Below are 24,603 nucleotides of genomic sequence, written 5' to 3' on the forward strand. Positions count from 1 at the left end.
CACTGGAGTCATGAGGGTGACCTGAAGATAATACAGTGCTTACAGCTTAACTCACTTGCTAACTCATCTGAGAGCTACAAAAATGCAGCTTCCACTGAGATTTCACCAGTCCCTTGTCTCCACATGCCAGCTAACTGGGAAACAAACTCCTTCCCCAAGAAGATAAGCCCACAGCTGAAGTACTGTATGTGAATAAGCTTGCTGGGACACAGCGTCCAGACCCTAACAGGAAAACATTTAATCAAATACAGAAAACTCCATTCTCTTGTTTTCCAACAAATATAAAAAAAGCACATAGATATGGCAATATAAAATTGGCATTTTCACAGTAAACACATCTGTGTCCCAGTGCAGATTATTCCCAATAAAAACTGGAGCTACTGGCTAAAGCTAAAAGTGTTTTTTCCTTGCGGGCTGTGCCTTTTCTCAGCTCAACTAGGCCACCTCTGACAAGAAGTATCTGACTCCAGGTCTTCCTCTATATAAATCCTCTCAGAGGACACACCACTGACCTAACTGAGTGGCAACTGGGCTGTGCAAGTGTCAGAGGGAAATGTGCCCTGTGGTACTGCTGAATGAGGGACAACCAGACAAAACAAAGATTCCATTCTCAAAAGCACGCTAAAGTGTTGGGATCAGCAAACAAATGCTTTGTTGTTTCTTGGCCCCTTGCAAATGGTGATTATTCCATATGAATTAATTAAAAAGCAAGGACAGAATTCTCCAAGCTCTCTTTAGAAACCTTCTCTTAATCCTCTTTTTAATCATTTACCATTTGCAATAAGGAAGGAGGAACAAGGAGGCAAGAAATCTGAGATGATCAAACCTTCCCTAGTCCCCAGAATTAGACATTCACTGCCTTCCAGTAGTCTTGACTAATCATTTTAATAAGTAGTTAAAAGATTTTGCAATACTTATAGAAATAAGATGCACCTTCCTGCTCCTTCTGTTGTCTCATGAGTTTTCCAGATCCTCTCATAAAGAGCTTTGATGACAGAGCCAGAACTGCTACAAGAGAAAGCTCTGATTTCAGCCCATGTCAGTCACTGTCTGAATGCTGAGAAACCCCTTCACAGCTCTTGGATAACAGAGAAAAAACAAGGCTGGAAAAAAAAAAGCCAAAAAAAAAGGGTAGCTTGAGCCCTAAAATCAGAACCACATTTGCAGGATAGAAAAAAAAAAAAAAACCCTCTGGACTTAGCGTAAACTAAGCATTGGTCAAGTATTAGGAGAAGGAGACAGGGAGCCTCACAATTCTGTTTCTGCAGCCCCACATTTGTGGTGACAACTGCACTTTCCTCTGATTAAAAGTGACCTTTAGGTCCTGACATTTAGGTCCAGATTCTCCAACTTGTGTTACCTCCGCCTCCAGTTTCACAGGTGGAATTCATAGCACTTTAACGTTTAAATAGTTGGCAACGTTCATCAAACACGAGCCCATGTCTTACCCAATAGAATCTTAAAATGGAATATTCCCACTCCAGAGACCCATGCCATGCTGGATCGTCAACTTACACGAGGTATTGGATGAGCCATATCTCTTAGGAAAATCAACATACCAAGTAGAAGCTCATCTCTCAAAATAGTCACCCTGCTACTTTATTTCTCTTTTATTTGTTTCCCTACTGCAGTTACAAAATGCATTCTCACTGGGGCAAAAGGGATCGTTAGCCAGAGCACTTTTGGATGCAAAGAGGCAATGCTAAATGTACACCAGAAACAGAAATACTATAATGATCTTTCCACACAAGAAGGCATAAAAAGGCAAATGGACCCTCCATTAGCTTGTCTCCATGATATCTCAGGAAAAGATCATATACTCAGAACGGAATCATGGTGATTCAGCAATTTCTGGTTTAAAAAGTCCAACTGTGACTGTAGGGAAATAGCTCATCTGTGGTCACACATCACATCTCTTATCTTGGATTAGCTGCTAAATTTGAAGTATTTTCTGTCTATCCAGTAAGAGCGATTTACTGGTACGGAAAAATGGTTTAAATATCATGAGTTTTTAGGCTCTGCCAAACCACTCCTTCTGCACCTATGTTTAAAAGACTCTTGACCCTAGTGAGGGAAGCGCACAGTTGGACAAAACATAGAGATCTGGCAGCAGGAGATCCACCAGCCCAATCCCCTCCTGCTGCTGCAAGGTCACCTCTCCCTCCTGAGTGCACATGTCCCTTTATACCTCTCCCTCCTGAGAGCACCTGATGCACCCAGAGAAGTTGGTCAAGTATTCTCATGTTTCAAACGCAACTGACTTTTCGGGCATAGGGAAGGGTTACAGCCTTAAACTTTGCAGGATCCCCATTGTAATGGATGGGTCAACAAGGAAAATCCAATTATGAATTTAATCCAAATCTAAGGCACTGAATGGACTAAGTAAAAGATGAGGAATACACTGCAACCCTTCATGCATTACCTGGTATAACTGTTTGGTCTCCTGTTCAAGCTGATACCAGAGGAGATGCAGGCCAGTTGTGATTTTACCCAGCTCATACCTCCTTCAGGTGTTGCCTGTTGTCTTTATAAATTCATTTTTATGTAAGACAGTTGTGTCAGACCTGAGCTCCCAGTGCAATTTTCCTTCTATACTTGCAGAATTAATTCAGTGCGCCAGGTTCTTTTTCTCCTTGGGCACCACACAAAGAATTACAAATGGCTCTATTTGTGCTCAGCTGGTACAAAAGTGATGTCAAAAGTGTAACGGGAAGGAGGAAAGGACCCAATTACAAAAGCAAGATCTGTGAGATAATCTTGGTTCCAGGACAGTGAGCAGAGGCAATAAGGAAGGTCTCATCTATCTGTCAATTGGGGTCATTCAATGAGCATGTTATCGAGAGGAAAGGTGGCAACTCGAAGTGCCAATTACAACTTTCCAGATTCAAACTGTGCTTCAGCCTCTTCTGCCCCCTGTGCCATCATGACTAACATGACAGGAAGGTCAGAATTTGTTACAGGAATTCAGTTTTCAAGAAGGAGCCCAACTGTACTGCTGATTAACAACCGATTGGTAGTTTTGCAGAAGTTGCTCTGGCTGGGGGGCTGTGCTGAGGAAGTGTATGGTGTTGACTTCCCAAACTGAGTCACTTCTGTAAGCCCTGGGGTGGTATTTATAGAGTTGGGGGAAAATTTCCAGGAAACATCACTTACTGGTACTCACGAAAATAGCAAGGAAAGTCTTCAATTACTAAACTTTTAAGGAAGAAGGTCTTTTTTCTTTATGACACAACAGCAAAGCAGCAGCCTCTATGATTTGCTTGGAAGAAGTTGCAATTAATATTGTTCCTTATCTCACTTTTCCTTGACAGTAGTAGATGTTGTTCTTAAGCTATTAATTCTGTACAGCTGCAAGGTTGAGCTTTTTCTCCTCTCTTCTACAGATTATTTACAGGATAAGATGCTGAAGTCAGCCTTGTCTGCAAAAACTTTAGAAAGACTTGCATGAACACAGGTACCAACAACAGCTCAACCATCACAGCCCAGAGATCAGCCTGAACTGTCCAGAATCCAATTTGGGTGAATGGCTGTAGCCTTCATTAAACCATGTGAATCTGAAGGTACCCTGTTACTGGAAGTCAAACTATCCCCTGCAGAGTCTGTTGATGCCTCTGCACAATCTAGACATGCCCTGGTATCACAAAGCAGACAGAAGCAGATAAGGGCACCAGTACTTGAATCAGACACCTACACGCCTGTTCACACATGCAACAGTGCCCTTATGTCTCCTCAAAGCCAGGGACTAAGCCAGGCTTTCAGAAACATTTTGTCCCTGCAATACTTTTAAGGATGTAACCACAAATCTCGCGAGTCTCAGCCATCTCAGAGTATGTGCCTTTCCATTCAACATAGATTTATGCTCTTGCTTAGTGAGGGTGGGCAGACCATGCCAGACCATCCCCTTCCCCTAAGCAGCCAGTATATCCCCTGGTAGGAAGTAGACTGCTGGCCACAGAAGCGCAACATTCTGGGTACAAAAAAAAAATCTTTTAAAAGTATAAGGTCCAAGCACACAAGCTTGTCCCCACCCTGTACACAAACTGAAAATGCCTGGATTTATTACTATGACTTCCAGGCTGTCCCCACAACCACTCTCCCCTCTGAGACCTGGGGACAATACTGGCCAAACAGTCTTTTAGAAGGCCTCAAAGATGTTCCCCTATAAGTTTTACACAAACCAGTAGCTTGGAAGAGGACAAAAAATCAGGATAATGAGAAAAAGGCTGCTGGCAGGAACTTGACCAGTACCTGCTCTGTTTGACCTCTCAGCTGGGCACTCCCAGCACAGCTTCTGGGAGGCCATGTCGGGTCCAGCTCTCTGCCAAGCTGTCAATCAGCACAGCACACAGTCTGGGACACTCATGGGACGTGACACCCCGTGCAATGCAATGGAGATCCAACAAGTTTGTTTTGTACGTGCCACTGTGGCATTGGCAGATACAGCAACGTGCTTTGGCTCGTACTGACATGGGAAGCATTCAAAGCACTCATGCAGAGATAAGACGCTCCCCTCATCTCCTGCCTGAGACACACTGACCTCCCCTCCCTCCCTTCTCCTTGGCATTGTTAAAAATATAAAAATCTGTCACTTATTTTTTTTTGTTAAATGTCTCTGTTTCAAAGGGTTCTCCCCCTTTTTTCTGAGACCAATTAAAAATAAAAGTTTACCAGAAAGACAACAAGAAAAAAAAAAAACCTGTCTGATACCATTGGATCCAGCCTGCAAGGATCTCACACATAAAAGAATTATGTCCCTGAGCACTTTCCAACAGTCTTTCAGAAAATTTCATCTTTCTACTTCCCTGGCTGGATAGTCTGTTTGAGTAATTTTCTCTTTCTCCTGGGGCTGGTTGCTAAGAGACGCGCTATTACTTCTCCCTCTCTTATGACCCGATTACTGTGATCAGCAAAGACAGCGTGCAGACAACAGCCTGACACGGCTCATACAAGAACATCGGGCTCGTTACAAAATGATGGACTGTATTAACACTCCGCAGCCCCTTCGCTCGCCGTGGCCTTTGCAGAGACTCCAGGCACAACTGGGGGCTTTTACTTCCCTGGTTTCTGAAGTGCATGTTCAAACATTTTAAATCACAGGACTGGGAAAGGAAAAGAATGGACTTTTACCTCCTGTGCTTCACTGTCTGCCAGCCAGAGAGGTGTTAACGGATCCTCACTGAGCAACCCTCCTTTTCTTACCCTTCCTGAGAAGTGGCCTAGGAACTATGATTATTCCTTTCCCTTCTCTTGAAAAAAAACTTTGCATATACATAGCACAGTTTATGTTCGAACATTCCCTTGAAGGGTTTGACAGCATATTGTAAAGCTGATTATGACACCTCAGGGGCTGAGAGATGATCCGGTCCTGCAAAGAGCTAGGATGGATTGCTCTGGATAAGGAAAGCAACTGGAAATAGTTCCAACTGTAGGTGCACAGTGATCCCAAGGAGGGCACTGGGATGCCCAACAGGTTCCCAGTTCATGCAGAAACAGTCACAGATTGGCACTGACCCTGCTAAAAAGCCATAGGGGATGGGGCCGGTGGAGTACAGACTGGGATCTTGTACTGAGGGATATGTGGGGCAAAAATATAAGGTAAGTTGGTTTTTTGATGTTATTACAAAAGAACAGGTCTGCCCAAGTTTGGGCCACCAACCTCAGAGACCATCAGTTCCACTTATTCCAAACTTGTATAATTTCTTCTATTAAACCTCTTCTTAAAAGATTGTGTTTACCTACACTATTTTAGCACTGTTTTCCTACCCTTGAGAGTCCCTTCTCCTCCCACCAGCTCACTCAGGGCAGTTTCTCAGTCAGGACCCCTGGACAGACCCCTGATGCCACAGGTACTGCACAATATCTGGAAAAGCCAGTTACTAAATCTTTCCAAGTGGAACAGAGGTGGCCCAGATGCACAGGTCCCTTTCTCACGTCCATGCCATTTCCCATAACTTCAATTCTTGGCAAAACAAATGTCAGTTGTCATGCCAGCACCATTTCTATCAATCAGCCCTTCATGCCAGGCTTGGCTTTATGGTTTGGGTCACAGCTAGACCCTTCCTTAGTCTTTGCCATCACAGAAATTAAGAGCTGGAAAAGACCTATGAGTCTGTAGTGCTTCACAACTCCTCAAATAGTTTGGGTAAATCCCCAGTGGCACCCCTAGGACATGCCTGAGCTTTCTTCCACGGCTATGACTTTCCAGCGTGCGTGCTACTTAAAGAAGGAGGCAGAAGGGAAATTTTAGATAGTGATGTCTGGTTATTAGGAACTAGAGCAGAGCCCTGCTCATCTCTGGCAAAATCACCCTCCCCAGGCCAAGTAGAGCCACAGGACTCTCAGTCCTGCTCACAGACCCTCGACTCATGTGCCAAGTCCATCTCAACATGCTTTGCTTAGCAACAAGCATTTTGGGCCTTGTATATTTAGCCCAAATTGTAGTTGTGTAGTGTTCACTGCCAGAAATGCCTGCTCTTTGGCCACAAGTACAGCTTCTGTGGCTTCAAGAGTTGCTCATTCATTCTTCTAACCTTTTATTAGACCAACCTGTAATATAATCCAATAGACATTTACTGGTCGCTCTGACTTAGCAGGACTCAGTCTGGCAAAGTAAAAAGCATTAGGCAGAGAAAAGGAAAAACAATCCTCTACCGTAACAGTTAAGTTTTCAGAGTGCAGAAGAGCTGCACTGTGTGAACGAGGGGAAAAAAAAAATATTACTCGACTGTTAACTGTCGTATAACAATTGTTATTATTTAACAGAGTAGCATCTGGAGGATGTTAAAATTTCTAATTAAAATAAAAGGGACAAGTGTTGCCTGCTTGAATTCAAGCTATTTCTGCATTAGCAATGCTCTCATGGTTTCATTGGGCACTACAGCCCTTAAAAACTATATACAGGACAAACATAATATTTTTAAAAGTAGGTTTGATATGGCTGATGACAGTTGTTTGCAATTCAAGTTACAAAAAGACAGTTCCTTTCCATTTCAGTGTATGTCATTAATGTCTTGTCTTTCTCTTTTTCCCTTCCCTTTCTGTCCTTTTTCTTTATTCTACCCAAAGTATTTCTTTATTCTACCCAAAGTGGTTCACAGAGCAGGCCACTGCTAAGATGAATCATTATTCAATGTTTGAAATAATGAAGTGGAAAAATTAAAAATAATATCTTGGAAGAACAGACAGACAGGAGGGAAAAAAAACTGAGAAAAAAATAGGCATGGCAGAAAAAAATTAAAAATCTACCTGCTGAGGAGTGCAATGTTTGCTTTATGATACCAAATAACTGAGAAAATACAAGCTCACTCACTAGAATGAAACCCAAGGCTAGGCACTACTTCAAGTAGTTCACAAATAAGAGGCAATGTGTTCCAGAGCCTGTGAAAATTTAATATTTGTAATTCTAACAAAACACAGTCAGAATACTTAATAAAACCTGGTGGCTTGACGTGACATTTTGTGAACTACAGATAAGTATACTGGTTCAATAACAGTTTTTATGCACTTGTTTTATGCTGAAGTTTTTCTCAGTGTCTTTTTCTGAGGTGGTATTTCAGAAAAAAAAAAAAAAAAAAAAAAAGGCAGATGGAGACACTGTTATCCAGCACAACAACTTTTGGGATGACTGCTATCAAAACAAAAGACCCCACACAGAGCCAGTTTATTTACACTGGTGAGAATCACAGGTCCTGATACCAGTCACTGTTCTGTGGACAACTGGGCAAAACTCCATGTCTCCATAACTCATATGCTATTGAGTGGAGGGATGATGCCCAAGCACAAAGGCATCAGCTTGGTCTCACGCCTCTTCAACACAGCTCAGCTTGCTTGGGGCAGTTTAAATCCACTATTATACAAATGAGAACCACCACTCATTTCCAACTGGTTTCACTTGGTTCCTAACCAACGGGAAAGAGGATGTCATTAGAGAGAAATCAATGGAGACTTCCGAAAGGCTGCTCCAAACTGGTTCACAGCTACTTCTTAATGAGGGACCCCCACCTTCCTGCTTGTTCTGCAGTGTTAGGGGGCTTTGTTTGTGCTTTAAATGCTCTTGTGTAGAAGGTAGCAAACCCACGACAAAGAGGCCTAGAGCTTCAAGTTCATTTTCACTGGCTATATTTTGAAAGAGCCTGTGGATGATGCAGTTCTGACACTAATGAATAAAGTATTGCTTCATCTGCTGCATTTCATTCAGCGCAAAAAACACAGGGAAGAATGAGGGCAAGCATTCAGAAATACTTTAAAAGTTTATTATAAACACTTTAAAAAAGCTTTTTCTGAAAAAACAAGCACTAACACGGGGGCTGTGCTCAGGCTCAGTCAGGATGATTTGCAACAGTAAGGTTACCTCTTTATTCAAACTACATTTTTCAACTCCGCTTTTTTTCAAGCTCAGTCCTGTGAGGGATAGGACCGTAGCATCCATTGCAATGACAGGACCAGGAAAGCGTTAGAGCACTTCTTAGCCAGGACAATTTTTGTTTGTCCCACCACTGAGACACTGTCACCCCCCTGAAGCATCAATGATTTTTTCAGCTGGTGGCAGAGCTGAGGAACAAGGTAGGGACCAGCAGATCCCACTGAAATACCCTGGTAGTCACAGGACTTAATTCAGCATCAAACTGACAGAGTAACAACATATTCCCATGCCTCATCTGGGCTGCAGCAATGGTCCACAACACATGCAGGACAGCCAGCTCCTGCTTCTGCCACGATAAGAGACTCAATTGCATTATCTCATGTTAATGCACACACAAATCAGCACTGGAATGGCCAAGACATCTCATTTTGCCTGCACCCCAGACCTCTTCCAACAACCAGCACAGCACTGCAGAAGCTCAAGAGATACACCAAGGAGCCGGTGCACCACCCCTCTGCCTCTCAACCAGGACAACCCTTCCACTAGAACGAATTTCTCCTGCTATGGGGTATGGGCCCAGTACAAACAAGCAGAAAAAAAAAAAACACCAAAAAAACATCACAAACCCCACAGAATCTTTCAAGTCAGCCTGAATTTATTCTTTCAGGGCTCTCAATGCAAATAATGAATAGACTCTGGACCTGATTAGCTTCTATGAACTGTCAAAGATTGCAGAGGTGGGAACAGCAAAGCTACAACAGAGTGTCTAGTCCAATAAATCCATACCCAAGCTTCAAAAATTAAGGCAGAGCTACTGATAGCAGCTGCTGTAAACAAAACCCACTAGGTATATCTGTCTGTAAAAAAAAATACAATAACAAAACAATAAACAGCCTAACAGTTCATGCTCCCAGTCCCCTACAGACATAGCAGAACATAATTTGTTAGTGCTCAAAAGGCTCTACACGAAAGAAGAGGAGGAGGGCACGGAGAGTCAAGCCTTGGGAAACTTGGATCAGCTGTGCTCGAGCATACACGGTGGTGTCAACAACATAACCTTACCCTGGAGCTCGTCCTGCTGTTGTGCTTTGTGTCATGAGTGACTTGCCCAATCTACCAACCAAGGTAAATGGAAAGAGATGGTTTAAAAAAAAAGTAATTAAAACCTCAAAGACCTTCACATGAGACTTGTTGTTCACCATACCTGAAAGGCACCCAGGAAAGGAAGAATGAAAGAGATTGCTTTGAGTCTCATCCCTTCATTTAGTTTCCACTATTAAATCCATGTTAACTGTTTCTGCACCAAGGTGGCAACCACAAAGAAAGACATCAGCACTAAAAAATACCGAATTTAGAAGGACCCAACTGCATAAACCGGAGTGGCTACTTTTGTAAAGCATGTCCTGGGAGCCTCAGAGGGAGACAAAGAAGTACATCCAAGCACGAAGCAGCCCCACAAACCAAGTGACTGCCCTATGAGAGATGCTGGCTGCACCTCCCTTTCTGGCCAGGGCTGGCAGTGCAGCATTTCAGTCTGTCTCAGGCAGCTTCAGAAACATGCGTGGTCCAATTCATATGACAAAGGGCACCGCAAGAATATGAGGAGTTTGTCTTTTTTTGGGAGTGGAAATGATCATCTTTACAGGAGCAGGAGATCTTCTGGCAGCCAAGCAGTGATGTGGTACTTCCCATTAGGTAATGTACCTTCCCTACCACCGTGAAATCATCCTCCATGTGACTGCACACAGTGGTAGAAGAGTGCATTCAACCCACAGGGAGCTGTGCTAGTGCTCACAAATGCTGGACTGGGAAGCCCAACCCTGCAATCCAGCTGAGCCTCTCCAGCTCACCAATGTGCTCCACCTGTTTCAGCATAGTGTCATCTTTCTGGGACTTGCAGAGCTTTGTTTGGAGGGGAAGGGGAAAGGAGCTTTTATGGTTACCCAAACAAGCTTCAAGCCAGAAGGATCCAAACTAAAAGGCACCTCACACCACAAAGCTTGCCACTCACTGCGCTCAAGCCCTCCAATGGCCCCAGCTCAGGCTTTTCTGAGGATCTCAGACTGACAGCAGATTTTTACACATTTTTGAAGCCCCTGATTCTGGCCTCACAACCCCCGGTACTGTCCCAGCACATCCTGACTGCCCTGCCTCAGCGGCTCTTGTGTGGGAGCAGCTGCCAGCTCTCCTCCCCATGCCACGGAGTGCGCAATCCCACGCCAGCACCACCAGCCCCATGGCAGTGGGCACAAAGCCAGCGGATCAGCCATCACCAACCTCACTCCACACCAGAGGCCTCCTTAGTCTGCCCTGAGGGTTAGGTCCCATTTTGTGGATCTAGGAAAAGGAGGAGAAAAGGGAATTTGCTTCGTCTGCAAGCTATACATCCTTTCCATCTTCCTGAGCCCAGCATAGATAGGAACAGCTGTGTGGTAACGCTTCCGTAAGGGTCCAGCTCTGTTGAAGATACTGAAATACCAATTTAAGTATAAAAGCTGGAGTAGGAGAGAAGTAAGTGGCAGGGAAAGGAGGAAGGGCAACCACAGAATCACAGAAAGGTTTGGCTTGGAAAGGACCTTGAAAGATTATCCAATCCAACCTCATCTGCCATCAGCTGGAATATCTTTCACTCGATCGGGTTGCTCAAAGCCCTGCCAAACCTGACCTTGAGGACTTTGAATGATGGGGCATCCAATGCTTTTAAAAGAAACAAAATTAATACAAACTCCTTGGAAAAAGGCATTACTTTGATTGAGATTTGTTTTTGGTCAATGAGTACAGAGGACAAACCCTGCTATGCACAGTGCTGGGCAGGGTCTGCTGAGGAACAGAGGGAGGAGACATATAACACCAAACACCATCATCCTTGGCCATAACACCAAACACATGAGCATGGAGAAAGAAGTGGACTCTCAGGACCCATGGTTGGATGCTGCCTCATCCATCTCAGGACTCATCTCCTCCCAGCACGAAGAGAAGATGCTCTCAACCTTCAAACACATCTAGCTCCATCCAAGGACCACCTTGACTCTGGGTAAACTCTTTTAGAGCTCCTGCTTCAGTGTCTGGACATCTAATTTTGATTTCCAGCCTAACTCATCAGCAGCTACACTTCCAATGCACACTTGTTCATCTTGTAGGTAAACATCTTCCCCAAGCTCAAACAGCTCTCCTCTCTCTGTGGGGTAAATACAGAATTGTGTAAGATGACGAGCACCTGCACTTCCCAGGAGCTGTGGTGCTCATGCCTCCCAGGATCAGGCAAGGTTAATCCCCTGCAAACCATCACAGTGGGGAATGGAAGCACTAAATCCTCCAGAAATCCAGCCCAGACCACAGCACGTGGAAGTCTGGTCTGGTGTTTGTAGCACCTATAAAAACACAGCTGTGCCCACCTTTTCAGCTCTCTGCATGGCAGAGACCTGTGCAGAATGTTAGGCAGAGCTGTGGTCTTACTGATGATAATGATGATTATCATTATTACTTCTACCACTACTGCAGTCATACCCAGGGGCCCCCAAACAGATCTCTACAAAAGAAAGAAATGGTCTCTGCTTTGATGAGTTGATAAATATAGTCTGAAACAAGTAGCAGCAACTCAGCATGGTAAATAGCAAGGAAGGGGGCTGGCAGAACCAGGAAAATCGCTCACTTCACTGGTCTAAACCACACACACATTGAGTGCTTCAAATTACATTAAAACGCTGCTGGTTTATAAACTGTTGGCTGTTGTGATTTCACTTTTTTCAGTCATGTAGCCATTTCCAACTTCTTTTAAAGTTTCATTAAGTAGCTTTTAATCAGCACCTTCTAGCTGATTTTTGTGCAGGTGTCAGGAAAAGAAAAATAAAATCAAAGTCAAGGTGAGACCAAGCAAATGCTTTGGTGGGAGGGAGAAGGGGGTGCAATCACTCCTCCTACATGTGCACACAGTACCTGCTCCACTGTCACTCCAGTGGCTTTTCCCTGTGCTTTCAATATGATCAAGGAATAAAATCACAAATGTGATCAGACAGACCTGCCACATGGGAGCAACACACCTACAAAATAATGATAGAGAAACACAAGGCCAGAGGATGCATATTACTGAATGTTAAAAGCAACAAGCTGAAGAAATTACCAGGAACAGAATTCGCCAGTCTCCCAGAAAAATAATATTCCAGCTGCCAAAGGCTGCAGGGAACCAGCTCCAGCAACGCTGGTGGGGCAGGCAATGCTGTGATGTGCACAGGGACCCTCTGCCCCATCACAGCCCCAGAACAGCCCTTCCCCTGAGCGGAACCACTGCTCCCACTCATGACTGGCAAAAGGAAGCACGTAATTCCCTATATTCCTCCACCAAAGCAGCTCTGGCAGGATAGAAGGGATGAAAACACACCAGGATACAAGGGGATGCTGCAGCTCCCCCATCTACAGACTCACAGCCAACCAGATGGGAAAGACCTGTGACCAACAGAGAACAAATTTAGGCAAAATGACTCACAGTGCCCCTGTACTCAGGGAACCAGCGGGGCACGGAGCTGTCTCCCAGGCTGAACTATTGCTGCAAAAGCAGGGAGGTCATTGAAAAAACAATTAGGGAGCCTGGAGGAGAGAAGGGAGCCATAGAAAGTGAATGAAGCACGTTGGGCTAAATGTTTCTCACTGCTCTGCTCTCGCCTGCCAGATCCCAGAAGCCTCATGTTCTCAGGGTTATATATGGCTGGGTAATGGCTTTGCACGGGCTGCTGACAGCGACCAGCAGCATGTCACCTTTTGAAAGTGGATTAGCTTAAGCTGCAGGCACGCTGTCACATCACTAAGCCTGTCTCTGACCAGGTCTTGGCCAACCCTGAGCTCTTCCAGGCCTGTCAGATAAGGACAGGATCCCCAAACGCCCAGCATCAGACAAGGTAAGGGACTGGCACTGACAAAGTCCCCCTGTGAGCTCCTGATTGTCTCCCGGTTTCCAACAGACCTGGTGATGCCTGATTGTTTGTGGGACCAGACACTTAGGGTTGCATTAGAAATGTTTGTGTGTGTTGTCTCCCCTTCTCAGCCTGCAGTGCCTGCTGTGCTCTTTGGGAAAGCCTCCTTCTCCAAATGCCAAGAAACACAGAATTTTTAGAGGGTGATAACGCTCCTGAGTCACATATAATCAGACCCACAATCACTAAAGCACTCGCAATTAAGACATGCTGACTTTTTTCACCCAAAAATAAGTGATTGATAAAGAACAGTTTTCCTAGGAAAAAAGAGGATTATTTTCCATTATTATTTTTAATTTCAAGAGAATCAGAAAAATAAGAATTTCCACTTGACTTGAAGGTGACATTTTCACTGCATTTCAGAGTGGATTACTTTTTACTTTTTAAATTCCAAATGTCTTTCTCTTCCTATTTCTCGCTAAGTTTTGTTACTGAAGGCAGTAGAACAGGTGCATATGACTTCGCTTTTCCCCCTCCAACACATTTTCTTTTTTTGTTCTGAATTCTCTGAAGTTAGAATGGCAGAGGAAAAAAACGAAAACACTCAGACTTTTCCAACTTTCCTACAAGCTATCCTTCACTTTAGAAAATCACTTAAGTGCAAGATTTAATGTGCTGCTTTGTTTTTATTTCTCCTTTCCATTATTCTGTAGCCTTCCTGAAAATGCATACAACTTACAAAAGACAGAGCAGAAAGAGGAAAAAATATACAGATGATATTTAACTTATTGTACTCAATACAAAGAGGGAAACATGACGACGGAACAAAGTAGAGCATCCAAAACCATACACAAAAGCTATTTGGGCAATTTTCTTTAACACAACTGAGCTTTTCTTTTGAGGAAGAGTTAAAGAGGAGGAGGAGAAAGAGTGTTCCACCCATTTCTAACCATAGCAAATCACCACAAACAGAAAAGTCACGCCTTGCCAAGACAGCTACCACTCTTTCCTAAAATCCTTGGCTTTCTCCTTGTTTCTGCTGCAGTAAGGTTACATCACACACTCTCCAGTGTCAGTCAGGGGCATCCTGGGTGCTCCAACGGGCAGGTTTCCAGTTGCAAACACCAGAGGCGCTTCCAACCATGCACTCCTGATGCTGAGAATTCCCTCCCATCATGTGTCCACAAGCCAGGCACCCAAATCCCACGCTTGCTGCTCAGTCACATGAAGAGGGGAAGACTTTAAAAGCAGAAGGTAGAAGGCCAACACACAGTGACTGGCAGGCATTTGTTTTGCTAACTTAACAGCTCCAGAGGCTATGGCAATGGTCATGTAAACATCCTTTGAATTATTTCATATTCAAGAGTGTTCTATAGTAGAGGGAAAAGAATAAAACAATCCAGCCAGCAGCCTGGAGAGGAAGCACTTCTAGATTCGTTCTGCCAAACTTATGCCCTACAACGCCCAATTATACCCATATTCCCACGAATCAGTACTGAAAAGGGTTGTTAGAGCCCAAGTTCCTTGAATCATCACATGTCAGCAGAGGCCAATAAGCAAAATCCTTTCAAAAGTATCAGTCTTGGACATGGGGCATCTGCTTCCAATTAAAACCAAGAAAGACCTGTCCCCATGTCCTCCCCCAGCCCTACACCTCTTAGGAGGATAGGTAGCCAGAGCAAGTGTAGGAGATACCAGCACACTCTTCTTGAAATGAATGATCTGAAACAGGGAGGCTTCCACAAACTCACCAACAAAGAGCAAGTCAGGAATAGCCTGTGTTACCAGCCAATTTCTCTGAATTAGTTGTGGTTCCTTCCTAAAAAAATAAATACTCACCATCACCTCCCGGTTGCTTGTATGGGTTGTACTTTGGTTTGGGGGCAACGACAGGTGCAAACTTCTTTGGAGTCTGCTGGGTGGACACCGAGATGCTGGGAGTCCCAAAGGTGTGTGTGGTCTCCATCCTTGCAGTAACGTGACCAACAGGCTCATTGGTACTCTTGGGTGGCAGCCAGGACGGGTGGGACATGGTTCAAATCTGAGAGGAGAGGCAAAGTGTCACACGGGTATTAGGAATTTAGGCTGGGGAAACAACAGTTAGATTCCTACTATTCTGCTGTTTTATGAAATCAAACCTACAAAGCCCTTTAACATGTTTAACTAGTGTATGTTTCACTTTAAACAATATTGCTCCTAATGTATAGGACTTTAGATACCAACTTGTCTTTCTTTTCCCAGCACGTCAGTTACTGATTATTGTTGGTGCCTACAAAAACCAATGCTATTTTCCTCTTCAAACCAGAGCAGAGAGAGGTTGATACCCTGAAGCAGCCCATCAATCCCACCACCCATTCAGCACAGTAGTGATGTATTTGCCTTTCCCTATTAGGCTTTTGTGAGTACTTTAAAGTACAAAAGTGCAGGTGGTCTGGGGACAAGCCTAGTCACAGACAGGCAGATACTTCCAAAATACACTTTTAGCACTTTTTCACGTCATTTAGGACCCCATGCCCCAGTGATTTTCATTCAGACTTTTAAGAAAAAGGATTTCAAAAGCAGCTAATCATTCTTGATCCCTCCATTTCTGAATGCCCAGCTTAAGACATTTTAAAAGCATATCAATTTTGAAAAAAATGCCAGAATCCCACAATTGCTGACAACCAGGCTCCTTTTAGACATCTTGACTTGTGTAACAGAAAACAGAGGCAGCCCAAATCATTACTTATTTATGAAAATCTTGGCTTTGGCCTCTTAAAAAGCCTACATCACTTTTGAGAACTGGACTCAGATGCTGCTGAAAATGTTGCCCATAAAAATCCTGTTCGTTGCAATAAACAAGTGCTTTTCACCACACACAAAGCATATTCGCTGGGTAACAACCATAGTCCTACAGTACTATCAGATGATTCTATGGAGCTGGATTTGAGAAGTGTTGGGGAAATGAAGACCCCATACAGACAAAAGCTAATGCTAATTTTGGAGCTCTTGAGCACCTTGTCACTCTTGCCCACACACTGCTTTGGTCTCAGAACTCCTCAAGGCCACCAAAGACGGCAGGCAGCTGTGACCCGAACAGGAAAGATTTGTTCTGCTCATGGAAACAGATCAGTACAAGAGATAGCACCAAACCATGGGAGACATGAGCAGACTGCCATGGTAGAAAGGCACTTCAACCTGGGAACAACAGGACAAAGCAGAGATGCTGCTGGATTCACACAAAGGTGGTCTCTAACTGCAGTAGTAAATGGGATGCTGGGGCTGAGATGGAAGAGAGTTGTAGCTCTGCTGGGCATGCCACCAAGGGCTTTATCAGTGTGGACAGTTACCTGAGCGCAGGGTGGGAAATAGAAAGGGGAAAGATGAAAGGTGGCCATTTGGCAGGTGCAGACCCCCTTGGAGGGGCCACGCCCAGCCTACCTGGGCATACTCCTAGTGCTGCACAGCTAAGACTTCCATGCACACATGCTTCTCCAAGAAATAATAACACTGAGCTCTTCAACCAGCCCACAGGGTTACACAGAACATTTAGGTAGGTAGAAGACATACCCAATATCACATTTAAGTCTACCTAGAGAAAACAAAGCAGAAAGGACACTGTTTCCTTTTTTTAGTTCCTAATTTGGGCTAACACATCACTAGAAATGTCAAGACTAAGCTTTTAGGAATTAGGAACAGAATTATTTTGCCAGCTTATCCTGGCTGCATCCTACAACCTTCATGGTGGAACCAATTCAGTTGAGTCTTTTCATCAAAGCAGCAAATGAAGACTCTTGGGTATAAACTAGAGAATGTATTCCTGTGGGCTCCTGTATGGATAACCACGTCCTATCAATTTGTTTTTGGCAATGCTGAGACAGTCAGGGGAAAGGATCAAGGTCTCCACATGGTAGTGCAGGAACAGAACCTCCAGCTAACAGTTTACAGTTCAACTGTTTAAACTGAGGGATATACACGAGTGCTTATTCCAACATGATAAATTTACTCCAGGTAACAGGTTTCCTACTTCAGGAGTAATTTCTACTTTGAGTCCCAATGTCTGACCCAACATCAGAAACCAGACAATTTATAGTCATCTTCCACCTCTATCACTCCTTGCACAAGAGAGGAACTGGCGAATGCCAAACATCAGTCCCAACAGCTTTGTCTCTTCCTGGCCATGCAGTCTGACTGTTTGACATGCAGACAGTAGTTTCACAGTTCCTACCATTACAAAGTGAGCCTGCTGCACTAGGAATCCAATACCAGTGAAAAGAAGACACAGGCTGGCTAGAAATGAGGCAGACAGTAGCATGGCAGGAGGAGCCTGGAAAAGGACAAGTATCGAAGGCTGAACTGCAAGGATGTGACTTTCCTCCTCCATCCGCCTGTCATCCAAACCTATGGTAAGAGTGCAGAGCATCATTCTGAAAGCAAGAAGTGAAAGGCAGGTCCTCCCCACAGGGCTGGAGAGCAAACCAGCCATGACACGTGGAGGCTGTGGGCATGGGAACCACGGTCCCTCTGCCTGGTACTTCCCATTACTAACACCAACCCCGATGGACCTTGAAAATGACTGTCACTCCATCAGTAACATTCACCTACACTGATGCTTCCTCCTCCCACATTCTTCAAAACTGTAAAAGCAGCAATAAAATTCAAGCAACTATCTAGGTTTTAAGAACAGAGAGCAATGAGGGCACTCAGCCCTAAGAGCAAAACGAAACAAGTCTGCGCTCTTCAGAGTTATTACACCTGAAGACAGCTGCACCTTACCCATTGCTAAAAGCATCCTGGAGTTTAATTCTAACAGGTTTTCAGCCTCTGGCTGGACATTTCATATGAAAGAGCATCCTGTTGCATGAAGCACCCTCAGACCCTGGACATTATCTCCATTCTGACTCAAAAGAAACAAAACAAAACAAAAATATCCCAGCACTAACTAGATCATCACCATTGCTGTTCTGGAATGTTCCTTAACCACCTCCCAGGCTGCCAGGTTGGTGGCAAGGATGGGTTGCACAATGCACAAACCAAGGATGTCTGTCTCAGAAGCCAGGTTTGCACAGCACTGAGATGGCTGAAGACAATGAGAATTTCAGTGAATGAGCTTAAGGAGCAGAACGCTCCTATGGACAGCTTGGGAGTGTGAGGAACACACTGCAGTAACTCAGCTGCTGATTGTAAGCTGGTACACAGCTCCCCCTCAGCTAAACTCTAATGCCTTTGTTTGGCCATGGTGGTATTTTCTAATTGTTTCCCTGCTAGCCTTTTCTCTTCCTCTTTCTCCCCCTCTCATTTTCTGTTATGCATTTACTGTCACTTGTTTTTGCTATCTGTGCCTTGACAGTGTTTTCAGCAAGTTCCCTTTTCCTCATCGGTTCCAACCCCAGCTCCCCAGCCTCAATTAAATTTAGCCTAACTACTCTGCAAGATCATAAAAAAAGAACATGAATTAATCTTTTTTTAACAGCTGAAGCTAAACTTCGGGGTTTACTGTTATTTTACCCCCATTTTGTCAGCTGGTAAAAGGCCAAAAGCAAAGAAAAATGTAAGGGACAGGGGTTTGGAGAGAGGCACAGACCCTCTGTAGACTTCTCCACAGTGGAGAACCCTGGCTAGTTCAGACAAAGCCATCAGTGTTCCCTCTCCATTCCCTGCAATATTGCCTATTTTCAGTCAGAAGTTTCTTTGGAGCAAAACATTTTGTGATGTAGACAAGTAATCAAACAGCACAGATAAACCTGGGTCTATAACTAATCCCTTTAACTCTAAACTTACTCTTATGTCACTGTCTCTGCGTCACTGTGGTTCCTGCACTTGAATGAGAACCTCCAGAAGATACTGGCAGTGCTTTTCTGGCTCGCCAGCAAACACACCTTCCACTTTTGAGGTGTTTTCTTCCATAAAAAGTTATTTTTCACAGAAAAGTTAACCTATAGGTTAAACATACAGCTGCCCCCACATTTCTACTTCAAGCAAATCATTCTTCAGGTGTGGTTTGCATTCAGTGAGCCCCTTCCTGGCAAACCTGAATAAATCTAGTCATGCAACATTTAACACAGTAAAGTTGGAAAAACCTTTGTCAGCAGAGCTCCTGCCCTGGGAACCCTCTCAGATGCTCAGCCACCTTTTACTTCCTCGTCAGTGCCATGTCTCCTGTCTTGGCTGAAGCCTTCTGAAATTCTGCCCACCACTGTCCCATAGCCATCCCTGGTCAGCAGTAACTCACAACAGCTCTGTTCCTGATCTGACTGCTACAAGCTCACTGACCACTCTGGCAACACTCACTTCCCAAATTCACTGCCCTATCCCAGGAAAAAAAAATCCCCTAAATCTTCTTTGCGTCGCTGCTTCAAAAGCCTTTCTCACTGACCGTCTCAACCAGCCCTTCTGCACTGAACTGTATCCAACTATTGCTCTACCAAGCTTCTGTTGAGCTAAAGAATATTTGTTATGAAGTACACGTAGCCCCAACTGAAACAATGCAAGTGGTGGAGAATCCAACACAACATTAGGTAAATTGTTTGGACAAGCAATTAAGCACCGTAATTACAACTTCTCCTGTATGTCTGGCTTTAAATTTAGATAGCTCTGCTTCCAACCATTGCATTTTGTTATGCTCTTGTCATCTGCATTACAGACCTGCCTCTCTTAGTTATGCAGATCCTTTCAGAACACAGCCAGGTCATTGGTTAAATCAAATCAAAACATTTAAATTAAGTATCAATTAAACTCCCTGTAAAGGGCAGACTTCTCTTGATCCTTTCATGTATGTTTATTCTGAATTCTCTTTAATTTTCCAGCTACCTTCTATGAAATGGTGGATGATAGAGTAAGAACATTTTTTCAAGAATGGCAACTTAAAATAGAATGGATAAAATGATGAATAATATTAAAAAAAAAAAACCAAGAAACAACCTGACTGAAATCAGCTGTGGATGCCTGAGGTTCTGTTATCCTTCCTTCCTTGGAAGCATTAGTCATCACCTACTTTTGGAGGCAGAGGATAAGACCAGACTAACCATGATAAATAACATTAAGAGCAAAGAGTGAAATCACGCTGCATAAATAAGGAAAACAGTGTGCTCTGGTTCTATCATTAGAATGATCTTAATGCTGTAAGTTCAGAAAATTCTAACCATGAAAGAATACACCACAGCAGAGGAACTGGAATCCACGAATCCCAAGCTGAGACCGCATTATCTAAAAATGTCAGACCAGGAATATCAATAGAAGATAATACCAAGCAGTAATAAAAGCCTAACAAGGCTTTTTTTGTTGCCCTTTTTTATTTATTTATTTTTAATGTGTAGGCATTTAGAGCTTGTTTTTGCTTTTAATTATAGGATGTCATTCACATTTGAGAAGCAAAGGTAAAACAATGAGGGTTCCAAGTCAATTTACCCTCACATCAGATAAGCACTGGAAAGGTAGAGTACCAATTTGTCTACTTTTGAAATTGTTAGTACATTCATCTCTGAGACAAGCTCGCTTTTCTGTGATTAGACTGTACCCAAATAAATCTTCATTTCATTTTTGTATTTATAACATGGACCAAATGCTCCTTGGATGTTGATGGACTTCATCAAGACAGAAGATTCTGTCCCTGAGTTAATTAAGCTAATGCTTCATAGTGGGTAGCAACACTGTTTAACAAAAAACGAGCAACAACCATCTGTGCTTCCAGACAGTCTGCTCTGTCTTCCATCCCACACCTTCCTAAATTCATTGGCTTGATGTAGGTCTATGATGTCCTGTCCTAGTATCACCCATGCACAGTGAACCATCACTCCTAACGTCACAGGACTGACCGGATATGACAGTAGATGTGACTGAATGCCTTGTCAGGGCTTTTCTCTGATACACGATCCAGACATCACCTTCCCTAGATAACCTGAGTTTGTCCCTAAAGGCGTACAAGAGATGGATAGAAAGGCAAAATGCATCCTCCCCACTCTCTCTTCTCTTTCATCCTTGTAAAAGAACTCAAAGTGAAAACTTCTGACTTCACCTTTCAGCTGAGTTTTAAAGATCAGCTCTAGAATTGAGCCGAGAGGACACCCTTCACAACACAAAATCACGCCACTCGTTCATTGCCCCTTTCTGTTAGAGGTGCAACCTACAAGACTGGAAGTCTCTGAGCTCATCTGTCTTCATTCTTCTGCCTAAAATTCCCAAACTGCAAAACCAAATGCGCTGCTAAAATACAGTTGTTTGCTTTGTCCCCATCACCTCCACTAATTAGTCAAATGCAGTAATTGAGGCTGACCAGAGAGATTTGCTCTTTACAAACTCCCAGTATTGTTTGTTTTTCTTGGCACTGTTCCCCTCTGAGTGTTAAATGGATTTCTTTCTCCATTTATGGTTGATGATCTCTAGCCATGAAGCTCTCCTACTTCTTGTGGCCTTCAAAAGAGGATACAATGTCAAAATTCTGATCTCATTAGAGGTCTTTAACCAAACATAGGAAGTGCCATAGGTACTTATAAACTCAGCACAAGCTCTCCTGGGATGTCTTTCCCATATGGTACTACTTATCTTCCTCAATTCTACATCGTATGGGAAATTATGTGATTTTGGAAATTGGGATTTCTTTGAAACTCCCTTAACCATTGCTGATCTGCACAACATCTCTCCAAATTTAAGTCCTGTAATATTAACCAGTCCAAAAAAGCTCCTCCCCCAAACCCTCCCAGTGGCAAATGGATTCCAAACCTTTGTGCTCCTCAAACATCACTTCAACAACCAGAACTGCAAAACTTCAGGAACAACTCTGAGCACCAGGAATCCCGTGCACAGAGCTGATGTGACCTCTACTACCAGTGAGCTGAGAAGAGTCAACGAGCCACCAAGACACTTCAAGAGGTGTTAAAGAGGAATGGAAAACGGTCACTCTCCAGTCACTGCCTTTTTGATGATATGCAAACTCGGACATGCACATGGACTCCGAGTTCTTGTGGCACATTTCTCCTCAAGATCCATTGTACACAGTGTACAGACATTTCCTGATTCTTTGTTGTAGTCTTTCACAGCAGGTGTCAGCTGGAGCAAGTTTAACTCTGCCTCTTCCCCTCAGATCCAGAGTTTTTTTCAATTGCCTGGATAAGGCAGGCATTTTTATCTTCATTCCAATTCCCTCAAAGTAAAATAAATAAAAAAGTAAATGAAATCAAAAGTCACTTCTCCAGTTAAATAGGGCTGAGAGCATTTACCTATTTCCTGCTGTGGGACATTGCTAATGTAATCAGAGGAATTAAAGGAGGAAAAAAACCTAGTTAGAGCACTGCTTATGCTGAATTATTCCTCGAAGAATATAGGCTAGCAATGTCTCACTCTGGCTTTAACAGGTTCAATCAAACTTCCATGCGATCTTCCAGAAGACTTGACTTAAATTCAAAGTTCACCCTGAGTAAGGTTTGAGTAAGGTTGGCCCAGATAACCTCCAGAGATTCCTGGAGGGGATGATACTAGTCTGTGACTCCAAAACCCCAGACTTCCTGCTGTAACTTTATTTATATTCAATCTGGTTTGGAATTCCTGTATCCCCCTTAAGATACACCAGCATTATCACCTACTGGCAATGCAACATTATGTTCCTTATTCTTTAGTTGCAGTGGTTTGGAAAGGGACAGAGTTCGTGCCCATTCTTGAAAGTCAATAACCAATACTTGGAAAATAACCTTTTTTTCCCTAGCACAGCTGCATTCACACTTCATTTTTCTGCCAGCAGATCTACACCAGTTTGGGATGTGACCTTAGTTGTACATACTAAAGTAACTGCAACTTCTACAGTATTACTCAGACATAAACAGAAGACAGCAAGTCCATGGTGGAGATTGCAAATATGTGATGGTACAGAATAGTCTCTCTGGTACAAAGATACTTGACACAGGTTAATATCCTCATGACAATAGTTCATCAGACACCAACCCAGTATCATCATAATTCTTACACCAAAACCCTGCTGCTGGGACAACCTTGATATCAACCAAGACGTTCATGTCAAGTTTAAGTTCCCCCTCTTGGCTCATCTCTCTTATATCAGCTTCGATAGTAGAAAAGTAGAAGAGCAAACTAAACATAAAACTTCTTTGCTTTCCCCATATAATTGCATTAGTAGTTTTGGGATTAAATGCTGGCTATTTGAATTTGACTGCTGTTGCAAAACATACACATAAAAACTGATGAATGAGATCTTCTCTTACAGCCATGTCACATCCTGTTGTCCGATGACAAACTAGGCTTTAAAATCCCAATAAATTGAACTTGACTGGTCCATGTGCACTGAAGCAAAGAAACAGATCTATATATAACTCTAATGACTGCATTACAATTTCACCAGAGAGCAAGCTGATTCCTGACTTCCGTGGCTTGTGACAATTCAAACATAATCATATTGGATAAAACATTAATCCAAGGACTTAGCTACTTGTGGTCACAATAAGCCCCAGGGAAATTGCAACGGAGGAGGTAGACCTGCTGGCTTACTCAAATACAGCAAAGTTTATGGCTGAACCTAAAGAGCTGAGCCAGAAGGTAGCTCTGAGCCAGACAAATTTCTTCCAATTGTTAAAGCCTCTCTTCCTGATAACCTGACCTACGAGTTAGTGAGGATGTTGCTACACCACAATGAAAAGTTTGAGATGGATGTTTCAGAACTTTATGTATAAAATGAGAGAGGAAATTATTAATAGAGACAGTAAAAACAGGCAGAATGATGCAGAAAGGTTATTTTGGGAGTTTCAGACCATGAGCTCCCTTGCACAAATACTATTTTCCTGCATACAGTTTATTTTCAAGACCTCTTTGCCAAAAAAAAAAAAAAAAAAGAAAAAAAAGCTGCCTTTATTCCTTTTGTGTACATATTCAGTGTCTTGCCTATAGCACTGCTCAGTACTTGGCTTTCTACTTCAGGAAGGGATTGCCAAGCAACACAGAGCTTATCCATCAAATAAAATGGTTAAGGGACTGGACTTCTCAACCAGTGCAGACGTACTGGAATCAGGCCTATCAAGAGTCCCACATAAGAGAAAAGCAAACAGGACAACAAGAGATGGCAAGGTTAAGGCAGTTAGAGCAAGCTCAGGGAGTCTGGATGCTGATGCTGGCTGTAAAAAAAAAGGAAAGTGCAGAACTAACATTCAGCTCAGCTATGAGATACCAATAAGACCCCAGTGGGACCAAATGGAACCATGGCAGCATATTGACACACACAGATAATTGTATCAGCTTTGCAGAGCGCTCTGTGTGTGTGTGTGTCTCAGCCTGGGGAGAAATAGCAGGGATCTGGGCTCAGTGGGAGTGAATGGAGTGAACAAAGAAACAGTGCAGAGCTTGAGGTTGTACCAAGTA

At 43.4% G+C, this 24,603-nt stretch overlaps 1 protein-coding gene across 12 annotated transcripts in view; it reads right to left on the bottom strand.

Annotated features, from left to right (window-relative positions):
* The window catches only part of LPP (LIM domain containing preferred translocation partner in lipoma), a 333,675-nt gene that overhangs the window by 200,913 nt on the left and 108,159 nt on the right, over positions 1-24,603 (bottom strand). For all 12 annotated transcript variants that reach the window (XM_050308804.1, XM_050308807.1, XM_050308803.1 and 9 more), the window contains one exon: positions 15,109-15,310. In XM_050308804.1, the coding sequence (XP_050164761.1) occupies positions 15,109-15,301 (193 nt within the window). In that variant the 5' untranslated portion in view covers positions 15,302-15,310. The remainder of the gene's footprint in view (positions 1-15,108; positions 15,311-24,603) is intronic.

This window comes from Myiozetetes cayanensis, unplaced genomic scaffold (assembly GCF_022539395.1).
Source record: "Myiozetetes cayanensis isolate MyiCay16 unplaced genomic scaffold, myiCay2020 scf13, whole genome shotgun sequence".
NCBI lineage: Eukaryota > Metazoa > Chordata > Aves > Passeriformes > Tyrannidae > Myiozetetes > Myiozetetes cayanensis.